Source organism: Cydia fagiglandana, chromosome 25 (assembly GCF_963556715.1).
Source record: "Cydia fagiglandana chromosome 25, ilCydFagi1.1, whole genome shotgun sequence".
Lineage (NCBI taxonomy): Eukaryota > Metazoa > Arthropoda > Insecta > Lepidoptera > Tortricidae > Cydia > Cydia fagiglandana.
In genome coordinates this window covers 9,222,159-9,236,975 of record NC_085956.1, presented here as the reverse complement: position 1 = coordinate 9,236,975, position 14,817 = coordinate 9,222,159, and the positions used below count along the sequence as shown (strand labels likewise).

The window sequence follows — 14,817 nt, the reverse complement described above, 5'->3', positions numbered from 1 at the left end:
CCAGAAATTTCCGGAAATTTTAGATTATTCTGTATATTATAGGTTATGCAAGAGGTACTTTAGACATCAGTGCCATAAGTTTATAGAAAATTCTTACAGTAGTTAATAACGGTAAATTTTTGCTAAAATGTTATTCCTAAAGGAGCCCACTGATTAACAGTCCATCGGACGGTATCGGCCTGTCAGTTAGAACAGAATTTTGACAGTTCCGAACAACTGACAGGCCGATACCGTCCGGCGGACTGTTAATCAGTGGTCCCCTTAAAACAAATTTTAAAAAAAGTAATAAAATTAGTAGGTACCTATAGCACGTAAACGTATCTGCTTGATAAAAATGACTTCTGCTGGCGTATGAATGGCTTTATCCATCTTTGTCCACGTGATAAAATAATTGTCACTTTTTTAGTGGGATAGAAATTGACGGACACCGTTTTATCACGCTGTCACGTACACAAGAACGACCATCATATCCGTACAGGTTTATACCTAAGCCCACTTTGCATAAGACTATTGTCTTAAGCTAATCACTTTTTGCGACCAGTTTCGTCGTAATTATGACAGTTCAAGGCAGGCACGCGCCATCCAAGTCATAAATCTAGTAATTTCAGAGTAGTTATCTATAAAAAAATGTAAACGTTTTGCATAAATCGAACTATGAGTATGGGCCCGATTCGGATTTTGAAATATACATATTAGATATGTTTTAGACATCACCAAGATACGATAACGATATGTTTAAGATCTAACCTGTCAAATTTGATATTTGCGCGATTCTGGAGATACTCTTGAACGATTTCCAAAGGATATGACTTAGAGATCCAATTCACATCTAATATCTTACTCTATCTAACGTAAAAGTGACATTGGTTGCCTGAATTGCGCTGCAAAAGAGAACTAGTTGATATCTAAACTATAACGTATCTAGTACGTACCGTCTCTTGTGAATATCTTGAAGTTCGAATAAGGCAGTATGACTCTTTAATAGAGGAATATCGCGTGACATTACGCACCTCATTTTTAAATTGTATTGAATTATAGTTTGTATTGTATTGGTGACGCTGCTGTACAAAACTGTCTTCTTTTAAAAAACCGGCGAAGTGCGAGCCAGACTCGCGCACGAAGGTTTCCGTACCATTACGCAAAAAACTGCAATAGAAATCATGTTCGTTGTATGGGGCTCCCACTTAAATATTAATTTTATTTTGTTTTTAGGACAAGTTGTTATAGCGGCAACAGAAATACATCATCTGTGAAAATTTTAATTATCTAGCTATCACGGTTCATGAGTTACAGCCTGGTGACAGACAGACGGACAGCGGAGTCTTAGTAATAGGGGCTATTACTAAACAAAATAAAATAAATATTTAAGTGGGGCTCCCATACAACAAACGTGATATTTGCCGTTTTTTGCGCATAATGGTACGGAACCCTACGTGCGCGAGCCCGACTCGCACTTGGCCGGTTTTTACTTAAGGGAGCGGCTTTTCGGCGGAGGTTTTGTGTGACTTTTAAGAGTCCATTTACCAAATCTACTCTCTCAGACGGTAGAGGGACTGACCCGTAGGTAAAAACGCATTTTATTTCCTGTGTTGAGACTTTTTTTTCGTCATTTAAAGCAGGCGATTTTTCTGTGCATATTTTTGACCGTTTGTCATAGAAAAGGAATCTCTTATACCTTCAAATCTTCACAAAATTGGCGTTTGTACGGGACAAACGGTAGACTACTACTTCCTACTAGTCAAATCAGCTTCTTTTTTAGAACTGTCAAAACGATTTGGTAATATGGAATTTATATGAAAACGTGTGTAGTGACGTCACAGTCAACTCACATACTTTTTATACTTCCATCCGATTTATTAAATAGAAATTGTGTATAAAAATAACTGCTATCTATGTTTTTCTAATAATGATCTGGTGCTTTACTTAGTGCACGGTATGAAATAATGTATTTTAAGTAGAGGAAAGTACCCAATTTCATGGAATGCTCTTAGATCTTTTAGTCTGGCAGATACTTTTGGTTGTTTTATTCACTCGACGATGACGTCACAGGTTAGTAGTCCAAGGCCATAAAGGTCCATTTTGCAGTCGCGTGCGAAACGCAGCAAAAACTCAAATCGAACGGACAAACATCGTGTTTCAATACTTTCAATGTTGCTAGTTGCATGCCAAGAAAAAAGGCATATCAATTAAAAGAGACAATAAAATGTTAAGAAATGATCGCGTGCGGTATGTATTGCTAGTTTTATGATCAAAAATAGTGGATTGGACATGGTACCGCTAGGTTAGCTGGTTTTTCTTGTTTTTTCATGTATTAGTGTTGGGCAATACGGTATGTATACGGTTCGATATTGATAGATTTTATCTTATAAAGAGGCGGTTAGATTTAATAGTGTTTTGAGCGAACGGAGCGTTTCGGGTTGGATAAAAATGCTATAATGTCGCTATAATCTCTAAAGTTTGCAATCCTAAATAGATTTGATAATGAAAATTTGTGAGTAGGTGCGATTATTATATATATATAGATTTCTTTCTGCCAATATCAAGGGGACCTACCGCAAAAATCGAAGTGAATAATTTCGAATCTGACTCTTTCTCGCTCTTGCATATTTCAACGATAGAGACAATGAAAGAAAAATCTAGGCCCTAAGTTTTTGGATGTTTTTAAAATCCTTTTTATTAAAACACAACTGACACTGTAGGGTGGCGAACTGCATCGCAACCATAATGTGATTTTCTAGTGTTTCGTTTTAAAATATATTTTTATAATATGTACCCATGTATGCTAGTTTTTAAGGTATTTTTGTATCGGCCACTAGTTGCCTGAAATAAAGATTATCATTCAATCATTCATTCATTAATTCATTCATTCAATACTTCTTCAGTCCTCAAATCCACAAAACTCGCGTAAAACTAAATTTCTCCGCGCTACGCTATTAAAAGTTTGAACTAAATTCCTCAATACAATGTAGCGATACATAATGTCATATTATGTAACGAACACGAACGTACAGTGTTTACATGCATAATTGTATCGAATAATTAACTCATAATCAATAAAGTGGCCGATTTTATTGCTTTATTGTTATAGTTTGCTTATTACTGTTAGTCATTTCACGGATTATTCGTAAATGTTTTCATTGACATTTTATACGTATTTGCAATGACAGAGTGATAAAGTCATTCATATAAGTAAATACTTAATAATAAATAAATATTATAGGACATCTTTTACACCAATTTACTAAGCCCCACGGTAAGCTCAAGAAAGCTTGTGTTGTGGGTACTCAGACAACGATATATATGATATATATAAATATTTAAATACATAGAAAATAACCATGACTCAGGAACAAATATCTGCATCATCATACAAATAAATGCCCTTACCAGGATTCGAACCCGGGACCATCGGCTTCATAGGCAGTATCACTACCCACTAGGCCAGACCGGTCGTCAAATCATGTTTAGCATGAAATATTATAACACTTATAATGATTAATGACACTCTGCCGTATTCGAACTTTAAGATATTCACAAGATACGACACGTACTAGATCCATTCTAGATACGTTATAGTTTAGATATCAACTAGTTCTCTTTTGCAGCGCAATTCGGGCAACCAATGTCAATTTACGTTAGATAGAGTAAGATATCTATTAGATGTGAATTGGATCTCTAAGTCATATCCTGTGAAATCGTTCAAGAGTATCTCCAGAATCGCGTAAATGTCAAATTTGACAGGTTAGATCTTAAACATATCGCTATCGTATCTTGGTGATGTCTAAAAGATATCTAATAGATGTCCATTCCAAAATTCGAATCGGGCCCACTCCCTCACTTTGTTTTATTAAGTTGGTGCAAAGTTAACACGGACTGATTTTGAGAATTAAATATTTCTATTTTAAATTCAAAGTGCAGGGCTAATTTAAAAAAAAAAAAATTTTTTTTTAGTTATATTCGGCGCTTCGGCCGAGAGACAGGCCAAAACCACAATTTTAATATTGAATATTCGGCCAAAACTACAATTGGAGCATTCCATGAAATTGTCTACCGTTGTCCCGTACAAACGCGAAGTTTCTGAAGATTTAAAGGTATAAGAGTTTCCTTTTCTATGACAAATGGTCAAAAATATTCACAGAAAAATAATCGCCTGCTTTAAATCCCGAGAAAAAAGTCGCAACACAGGAAATAAAATGCGTTTGTACGGGACAGCCCGTGGAATGCTCCAATTTGGGACGTCTCTACTAAATACCCTTTTAAATTCTAGAACATTATAAATCTAACTTGAACTTAACTCTAAGGTCACTCAAGCGAGCCCTGCTGTCTTTAATGAATACTTAATTCTAGTTTATAGGGTTCCAATTATTTATTGGTCGGAACCCGTTCCCATGGACCCCTCGTTCTGGATCAATGGTTCCGTAGCTCAGTAAAAAGTTTGTATGTTTTAATTAGGTTTGATAAAAAGTTAGATGAGGACATGTAAGGTCATTTAGGGCAGTAGGTAGTTACTACAGTCAGCAGCAGAAGTTGCTAGGCGGGCGAGGTGTTCAAAATTACCTGGACATGCTATTCTCTTAACAATAAAGTCGGGTTAAGATCATTTTGAATACCTCGCCCGTTTAGCAAGTTCTGCTAACTATTTATAGTGTGATAAGAAAAAGTAGAAATAATCTTTCTCTCATTTTTAACCCCCCAAAAGAGGGTTGTTATAGGTTTAACGGCAATGTCTGTTTGTCTGTCTGTGGCATCGTAGCTCTCCAGGGAATGAACCGATTTCGATAGGTACGGTTTTTTTACGCGAAAGCGAGTTTCCTTGCTGTAGTTTGAGCTATGTCTGATAGAAGTCAATCCAGCATTTTAAAGAATATCAGCTCTTTTCTAAAATGATGTAAGGCATTATTAGCATAAAATGGAATACCCTAAACGTCTGATGTAATTGGATGCCCCCCAATTATTATATAATATATCGATGCCTAAGAATCAATACTGTCTAACTAACATTTTTGACGTTTTTTACCTTTTAATGAAGTTAGGTACAGAAAAAAATAACGAATAGCATGCTATAATTGTCTAAATTTTAAATTATTTGTTACTTAGACAGTATTGATTCTTAAGCGTCGATATTATGATTAATCAAATCCATTTAATTAACTAATTTAATAGACATTATTTAATAGAACTTCAGAGATCTAAATTCTAATAACTTCCAGGGCATTTCTTCACATCTGCCTTTTTATACGCTAAAAAAGTAAAAACCAAAGACTACTAATTACTTTTTTCTATCTTTTAATTGGCAACACTGGCGCGGTCGTTAGAAAAAAGCGCTCCCGTATTCCATAGACAAAACGGTTTATTTCTAGACCACAGAGCGTGGGCATAGACTATTTATTTCTTGTTTTAATTGACGTTGAAATATAAACGCAAGTACTGCGGGCATTGAGAAATTGCTCGTTCTACGCGAAACGTTATATTGATGAAAAAATGACATTATAGCTTTTTGATTAGCATTTTTAATCTAAAGGTGATTCACAATAAACGTTTTGCATATACCGGACCTACAAAAGATTTACTTAACACTTTTACCTTTAAAATTAATTTTGGATTTCTTGTCTTGAGTTATTTTTTTTGCTTATCCTGACTGTATATGCTTCGGAGAGTTGGGACTAGGGAATGCAATACCGGGATACCAGGATCCCGAAATACCGAGATCCCGCATGCAATTTGCGGGATTAATCCCGCTCGTAAATTAAGCGGGATCCCGCGGGATTTGCGGGACCGAAGAGCGACGTGGTTCTTACGTGTTACTACAAGGAACACAGGCTCGGGCACGTGCCTACTGGCGAAAATTCTTCACGGAGCCTAAATGCATCTATGGTGGAAAGGGGTAATGACACGGAAGAGCATTTTGCCCGAATTTGTCTATTTATTTCATCACACTTGCTCGTAAAAGGTGTTATTTTACGTAGGCGACGCGGTACGTTAAATTTTAAATTTGTACCCAGGGAATTTTGTTATGTAGGTACGTCCGAAATTAGGCAGATTTTTTATTGTTTTCCCTCTTTTTTCCTCACAGGTGTGATGAAAAACATTGTGTGTGCCACGAGTGGTACAGGACTTACGAAATCGCGTTAATTAAGCCCTTACACAAGTTCTTAAATTCTTGATTACTGTCATTATACCGTATTCTTTTAATACAAAATGTACTATTTCTAATTTTAGTTTACTTTTTGTTTTCAACCTTCAAATTTAGTAATAATTCGTAAAATTGTGTACTAATTTGCGGGATCCCGCAAATACCGGGATCCCGCGGGACTTAAAATGGCAATCCCGCGGAATACCGGGATTGAGTTCCTCATGCGGGATTGCATTCCCTAGTTGGGACCTTAAAGATTACCAAAACCCAAGGTTACCCAAATCTAGATTATGTTAGGTGGTCAGAGTAGTGAGTAGCTATAGGTCACTATCACTACCTACTAGTAGTGAGCACAGTAAGAACTAATCACTAATTATTCACAAATTCAAATAGATTTCGTTTAAAAGGCAAACAATCAATTAAAATTATTAGAAAATCTGACACATTTATGACACCAATACCAAACACTTGTCAAAATAGACCAATAAAATACCCCGAAATCGGTTTTACACCCCTTTTCACAGAAAAACAAAATTAGTTTCCCAATCTGTGGTCCATATACCGTTTAATATATTAAAAAAGCGTTCAGCCTCTAAAACAAATGACCCAGAGAATTTGTGATAAAAAAATACCCTTTCGGCAAGCTCTTTGAGTTAATTACTACACGGCTGTCCTGTTCACACTCGCGTTAATCTGTGTGTTTCCATCTCGGTCTGTCATGAGGTTCTTTATTGGACTCTCGCCGGCGCCTCAGAGGTCGGGTCAAAGCGTTTTGTTTTTTTTTTATTTTGTTTGCTTGTGTTGATTACTTGCGTCTTTAATAATAATGGTTAGAACTAACTAATTGGTCTAAATTTTTATTGAAAAATATGACTCGTTTGTATTAAATGGGTGAAGACTTAATATTTTTGAATAATAGGTTATAATTATAAGACCAAATAGTGGGTTAATGATAGTTTGATTGAGTTCTTATAGAATATATTTTAGGCACTGGCAACACTTCACACCCTAAAATATGTTTTAAGTTGTATCCAGACGAGACGATTTTTCGCCAATCTGATGAAATTCTCCGATCACATCAGCAGTTGCGGACACAACAATGCCAATTTTCATAGTAGAATGCAAATTGATGATTTAATTTGTGTACGTGTGGACGCTAGATGAGATTGACCAATTATTTTCCTGAACAAATCGACTGAATTCGTCAGTCCCGTCTGGATACCCTTTTAAACTGCTAAAAGTAAGCATCTAAGTACCTGCTTAATACATTTTTATTATTAAAGTAAAATTAATAGAAAAGTGCGTATAATTGTGTACCTAAACAACTAAAGCGATGAATTATATCCTACACCAAACATAGTATGCATAAATATTTTCCATCGTATTTCCTCGGAAAGGTTCGTGTTTGTCATGCTACTTCAGTCAACCTCAGTACTTTTTGTACGGAGGCTGACTGAAATAGCAAGACACGTTCGTACGTTTCCGTGAAAATACGATGGAAAACAATTATGTACTACATCTGTATAAATACCTACTAGTATTTACATTTGAGCGCTACCGCCGACATCGAAAGATTGTTACCTGCCTCTCTATCGCCCTTGCATACTCGAGGGACAGAGAGGGGAGAGGGGGAACACGTGACAAACGTGACACTGGGCTCCACGGAAGACCAGCGCTGTAGCATATTATATGTTATAGCATATGCTGAGTGGTGTCCATTTGCAGCCTCTATGGCAGCATCAATACTGTAATTATTGCATGTTAGTATAAGCTACAAGTAGATTTAAATGTTTAGTGTATAAGATCTTCTTTCTTTAAAAATGTTTATGGTGCTGTATGTATAGATAGTTTTTGCAATAAACGTTTTTCTATTCTATTCTATTCTATAATATTTCTTTTAATTTTTCGATGTTGGTGGTAATATCGAGAGTCCAAGAATTAGAGCACACATAGATCGAATTCGATAAGATTTTCAGCCATTTTATTAGAATCGTGCGGTCAAGTTATGAATCATCGGTATTTCCTTAAGTCAAGCTTGATTAGCACTGCAAATCCGTCGGTAATCGAATTTAACTTCGTATTGCATCATAATTTGTACGATTTTATTACATATTTCCTGGTTAACTAACGAATTTTGACACACATAAATATTGCCTGTCACGCAAACAGAACGGAATTCACACTTCAACCTTGCTTTAAATGCTTGAACACTTTTTTTTTTAATTTAATTAATGTGCAATTTTATTCCAAAGTACATTCGGCCCGATTCGATTAATGCTTATAAGATGTCACAGCGATACGATACAGGTTCCGTAGACAACATGCCAAGGAAACGCAGCTGTCAATGTCACACTAATGTGGATAACGGCCACTTGCGCCATTCTCCTGACTCGGGGTTAACCGGTTAAACCTGGACTTATCATGGTTACCAGTACAATTTGACACCGGGTTAGCGGTTGAACCGCTTAACCCCGGGTTAAGGGGATGGTGCAAGTGGCACTAAGAGTGATAGAGGGACAAAGCGATTCGATGGCGATTTTTAATAATCGTAATCATAATTTTTACTGTCTGAAAGAAAGCTTAGCTCTTATAATTTGTCAAAAGACTGTCTTATTTCAATCATAGACAGAGACTATCTTTGTCTTACCTAGCACCCAAAGGAAAAGGATGATTATAGTTTTCCTGGTTCTTACTGAGTGACAAATTGGTCTGACCAACTATATCTAAGTATTTATTTTAGTAGTAATTTAAATTATAAACCGACAACCCACGCGTTATTCGAATAGAAAAATCTTATTCGCGTTCCATTTATTTCAGTAGAAAATTAAATTATAAACTGGCAACCCACGCGTTCGAATTTCAAATTCGTATTCCGAGCTCCCACGGGGTCATCGGAGGTCGGACATTTCTGGAAACAATTTAACGTCGTCACGGTCAATTGAGTTGGCTCGGAGACAATCGGAACGTAGGCCCTTAGTTGAAATGAATAGGATCGTACGAAGTTCTTAATAAAAGTGATATTTCTTTTAATTTTCCTCTTTAAAGAGTTTAAAGGGCCATAGAATGGAAATGCTCTATCAGTATGGTTTTTCAAGCCGAAAAATCTATGAAGTATATAAGACAAAAAAGTCTATGAAAAAAACCGGGCAAGTGCGAGTCGGACTCGCGCACGAAGGGTTCCGTACCATAAAGCAAAAAAAAAAACGGAAAAATATGCAAAAAGAAAACGGTCACCCATCCAAGTACTGACCACGCCCGACGTTGCTTAACTTTGGTCAAAAATCACGTTTGCTGTATGGGAGCCCCACTTAAATCTTTATTTTATTCTGTTTTTAGTATTTGTTGTTATAGCGGCAACAGAAATACATCATCTGTGAAAATTTCAACTGTCTAGCTATCACGGTTCGTGAGATACAGGCTGGTGACAGACAGACGGACGGACGGATGGACGGACAGCGAAGTCTTAGTAATAGGGTCCCGTTTTACCCTTTGGGTACGGAACCCTAAAAACGTATCTCGAAAAAAAAGTTGCCGATGTGTAGATGGCGATATCGTTTGATATCTAACAATTTCAACATGGAAGTGAAGTCGCGGGCAGAGGAGGGGAGGCGGGATTCATGACATATTTCATGCTAAAAGGGGGGGTTGTGTCAGGGGGAGGGCATGGGACACTAGCGTGCGTAATGGCTCCTCTACACGATGGGCCAACGCCGGCCACTCCAAGGGACGCAGCCATGCGGTAGAATGAGATAGCAATATCACTTGCTCCCTCTAACGCATAAATACGTCCCTTGGAGTGGCCGGCGTTGGCCCATCGTGTAGAGGAGCCATTAAGCACCATACCCAAAGGTATCATACTACATTAATTGAATGCTGGCTATAATTTGTTTATCTTCCCCATACATTAGAACACAACTTGACCGAATCACTAGTCATTACACAAAAAATAATTAATATTTACGAAGATTCTAATAAGGTTTTCTTTTGTTCCAGGCTAAACCAGCGGCTACCCCGGGCCCCCACAAACCCTCAAAATTACCCGAATCCAGTCCCCAAAACCCACCCTGAGTTTCTCAGATCCTTTCGGGCCTCCCACGTCGTCGGACGCGGGGGGCCCTTCCACCCCGCAGCCCGCCATGACGACCCAGGAGGCCTTAGACCACCACCACCATTTGGGGTCTCAGACCCCCCATGACCCCAATTCGGCAAACTCAACACCGACGAATGTCTCTTCTAAATCCGCTTTTATCGAACTCCAGCAGCATGGATACGGTTTTAAGGGGGGTTACCAGCATCCCCACCATTTTGGGAGTCCTGGGGGTCAGCAGAACCCGCATGAGGCCTCAGGGTTCCCTAGTCCGCGGTCGTTGGGGTATCCTTTTCCTCCTATGCATCAGAATACGTACGGGTATCATTTGGGGTCGTACGCGCCGCAGTGTTCGAGTCCGCCTAAAGATGGTGAGTTTAAAAAACGTTAATTACCTTTTTAACTCTAGCCGCCCAGAGACCTATAAAAAGGTCTCCTGTTCCATTTTAATTTGAACTTTGTGTCGACAAAATAAAATTACAATTTGCTTGGCAAGGTTTGACGTATGGGCGGCTAGAGGTTAAAGAGTTGGACCAACCTAATTCTTCACATACATGATTACACGGACTCTTTGAGCACTGATTGACTAGCACGTTATCTTTTCGCGGATCAGCAAATATTTTGGTTTTAATTAATATATAGATTTCCGCAAAGTAACGCCTGAGTCTATTAATTATTTTAAACAATATTTACTCAAAGTATTGTACGGAACATAGAAGGACATAGCAAAGAAAATACCACACGATCTTACCAAAAACACAATTTATTGAAAGTTCCATTATAAAAATACCTAATAATGCCGTCAACATTTTTAAGTGACAAAATTATAAGTACGAAGAAAAAATTACGGTCAAAATGCTAAAGAAAACTCGAATTACGGAATAATAAAATTATAACACCTACCTGTCATCCTGTAATTTCCTTACGAAATAACAGTTAACTTTTTTATAAGCTGTCATTATTGGAAATAGAATTTAATAGATACAGGCGTCATAAGTGGTAGAAAATGTGTTTTTTAATGTGGCAACTTTTTGGTAGTTTTTAATAAATTATGTAAAAGTTTTAAGGTCGTTGTAGATATGCGTAGTGGCGGCATACTTTGTACTGTCGCCATCAGATATATTGGAGCGGTCAAGGTGCTCGAAAATATGTGAATACGCGCTCTAACGCCTTGACAATAGAGGCGTGTTTCAGATATTTTTTGTAAAAATCTTGGTCGCTCTCATTAATAATATTTTAAACTATTTTCGTGTATACACCTTACTAACAGACAGTAAGCTCTTAGGTTACGTAAGTAGTTAGGTATATCAATATATTTTTTTCATTTATTTAAATGATATTAAAATCTTTTGAAAAACACTACCACCACTGATCGGACAAACATTAACAATACTTACATAAATTATCTGTATCTCTTTTCTATTTACCTATGTAGGTACCAAATTATCAATTAAATCTATATATATATAATGTCAAGATCCAATTACTTATAATTATGATTAGGTTTTGAACAGGTAGGTACCTAGAGTTAGACCAATAAAAGTCTGCAGCCCATGCAGTGAAAGTGTCATTTGTACGACATAATTTCATAGAAGTTTGACGTTTAAAATAACACTTGCATTGCGTGCGCTAATAAAATCGCTGCAGACTTTTATTGTTCTAACTCTATACTATCTCTAATTCAATACTTCAAACACTAATTCACACTACAAATCCCTAAAGCATTCTAAAAACAAATCTACGTCAAAACACTAGCTGCCAGTTATACCAGCCTTAAATATTTTAGCGCGTTCGCGGCACTACACTTTAGCCTCGAGTGAATTTTTTAGCGCGGCAACCCAGTATTCCAAACGCTCACAGAACAACTGCCAGTCACAATACTATTCTAACCAATATAAGTCTGACCCCTCGCCTCATACCAACTATTGGAGAGTAGTTATACTGGTTATTCGAATCTTAAATTCGCTCGTGCACGGCAGTTGTGAATAACACGACGCATCAAACTTTAAACGCAGTATCGAAACAGTTTCCGAACGTGCATTTTGAATTTGGAATGCGTTTTGAACTTTGAGTTTGTGTTGTTTCATTTCAATTTTGTTTTAGTAAAAGACTGTATACAGTATGAAATAAGTTTGATGCAATAATAATTAGAGTTAGACCAAGAAAAGTCTGCAACGATTTTGATAACACACACAGGTGCAAGTGTTATTTTAAACGTCAAATTTCTATGAAATTATGACGTATAAATTACACTTGCACTGCGTGTGCTATCAAAATCGCTGCAGACTTTTCTTTGTCTAACTCTACATACTTAGCAACGGCCCCAGTTGAACGTTATAGACCTATATAGTTAACCTCAAATAGGGATACAACCTTCATATTACGAAAGTTAGAAATCAATTTGGGAAGCCATTGTAAAATCGACCTTGACGCATTGACCGCTTGAAAGGAAAACGTACGTCGGAAGATATTAATTTACAGTACAGTTTCCTTCGCACGATAGGAAGACCGTTTTTTTTCCGTTGCGTGTTATCGAACGCGCGTTCGATATTTGAAATTTGTTATTTTTAATCTTGTGTGTGTAGGGTGTTTTTACATGTCTGCCTGTAATACGTGAGCTGAGTAGGTTATTTATACTGATACCAACTATGAAATCATTAAAAAAAACTGCTGACTATAATATTTTTTTCAGTATGGGTATGGTGATAGATATCGTCTCCATGCAATAATCTTAACACGCAAAATTTTGCAACATTGTATTAAGATGACATGTATCCGAAACCATGCTGTTTGAAAAATACTATAAATCCCAATTTTCAGAATAACAGCATTATAGGTATGTGTCATTGTAAAACTTCGTTTTAAGCGAATACGCGTTTTCCTTAGTGAAAAGGTATGTATCGCCTCAGTAAACTACTTTTAGACAGAAAACTAGTTTTAATTGGGATTTTTCAGACAATTCTAGTTTTCGCAAACCTTAGTCTTTTGCTTTCACTAAAAATGGAGTTTTACTGCAATATTAGGTACTTATGGGGTTGGTTAGTAGAGAATGCCGCTTGGCATTAAGTCTCCCTTTTGTAGGTTATTTTCTTTTGTGTAGAAGACTGACACTTAGATACTTACTTAAATCTATATCTCATTTTGGTTCCATTTTAAAAGCACTCTGTATGTACAGTCGCCATCAGATATATCGGAGCGGCCAAGGTGTTCACAATATCTGAACACGCACTCTAACGCCCTGACAATAGAGGCGTGTTCAGATATTTGTGAGCACTTTGGCCGCTCCGATATATCTGATGGCGACGGTACTACCGTAGGCAAAAGAAACAAATCATGTTGTTAACCAAACTTAATATTAAATAATGTTTGTGTAATTCTATCAACCAATCATTACGCTTCTAAACATATCATCGACAAATTACAAGCAATTGACAAAATCTCCAGTAACTATAAATTTTCATCTTTAATAACCACTTTATCTTGGTCTCTCGGTGAAACTTATTAAAAACAAACAATATGAAGACGCGTAGCTCATTTTATACTGGACATTCAAACATCGTCAATTGGTAATGATTCTTAGGTAATTCTTGTGCCATTGCAATACAAACCTTAAGTCATTTAGTTACGGTTCAAAATAGTAATACAATGTCAAGACTGAGATAGGCAATTGTTTAATTATTGGAGACTCAAAATTATTCGATTCGAAATTTGAATATTACAAATTTTAAAAAACGCTTGTGACGTTCTTTTACCGTTTATTTAAGGTGCAAATTGGTTTATTGTAACTGTAAATAATAAAATGGTTTTATTATGAAATTTCTGTTTAGCTTTTACTTAATTGCACTTTATTACACTGAGTTAAGGTTTATTATCGTTTGCGATGCCACAGACTAATAAATCTTAGTGAAAGAGTCGGGTCAAACAAGCAGTTGGTAAATAAAGCTAATAGAATAATAAGTTGATATGCTTGACTGTTAATAGCAATTAGGTTAGGAATTTATGCTTTCAGCGTTGTACACTAATCTTAATTAAATAGCTTGAATTGTATAATTAAGACTTGAGTTATAATTCTATGTACTTGAATGAGGTAAATGTCTCAATGTTAGACACATTGTTTGTTACCCCTTTTGCTACGGTTTAAGATTGAAGGTATAAGTTGCAGGCGTCCGTAAGCTACGCTATAGCTTACCATTAGTCAGACGGTGTGCTTGTTTGCCAGTTTGCCACCAATGTTGGCACTTGGCATCTTGCATTTGTCCCTTAACTTGACAACAATGCATCTTAAAAGGACTGAAAACGCACATGTGACACCTCTGAAGTTCCGAGCGCCTATAGGCGTCAGTGTTCGCTTACTGGTCAATACACTTGTTTGCAACCTGGTACACAAATCCGTAGGTTTTTCTATTTTATTAGGTTAAATAAATTTAATGTACGTATTTTATAGTAAAATACATATTTTCTGTATAAACTCATTCAGTGTTTTCGTAAGCAGTCGAGTTTCATATTTTAACCCATATGTCTTAATACCAAAGGTTGCTGGAACCAGTTAGACAGGTTCGAATCCAGGTCAGGCAGTTTTAACGTTTTGATATGATTT

General features: G+C 36.7%; 1 protein-coding gene across 2 annotated transcripts in view; it reads left to right on the top strand.

Annotated features, from left to right (window-relative positions):
• The window catches only part of LOC134677061 (homeotic protein distal-less), a 166,278-nt gene that overhangs the window by 13,599 nt on the left and 137,862 nt on the right, over positions 1-14,817 (top strand). For both annotated transcript variants that reach the window (XM_063535501.1, XM_063535500.1), the window contains exon 2: positions 10,127-10,591. In XM_063535501.1, coding sequence (XP_063391571.1) covers positions 10,270-10,591 — 322 coding nt within the window. In that variant the 5' untranslated portion in view covers positions 10,127-10,269. The remainder of the gene's footprint in view (positions 1-10,126; positions 10,592-14,817) is intronic.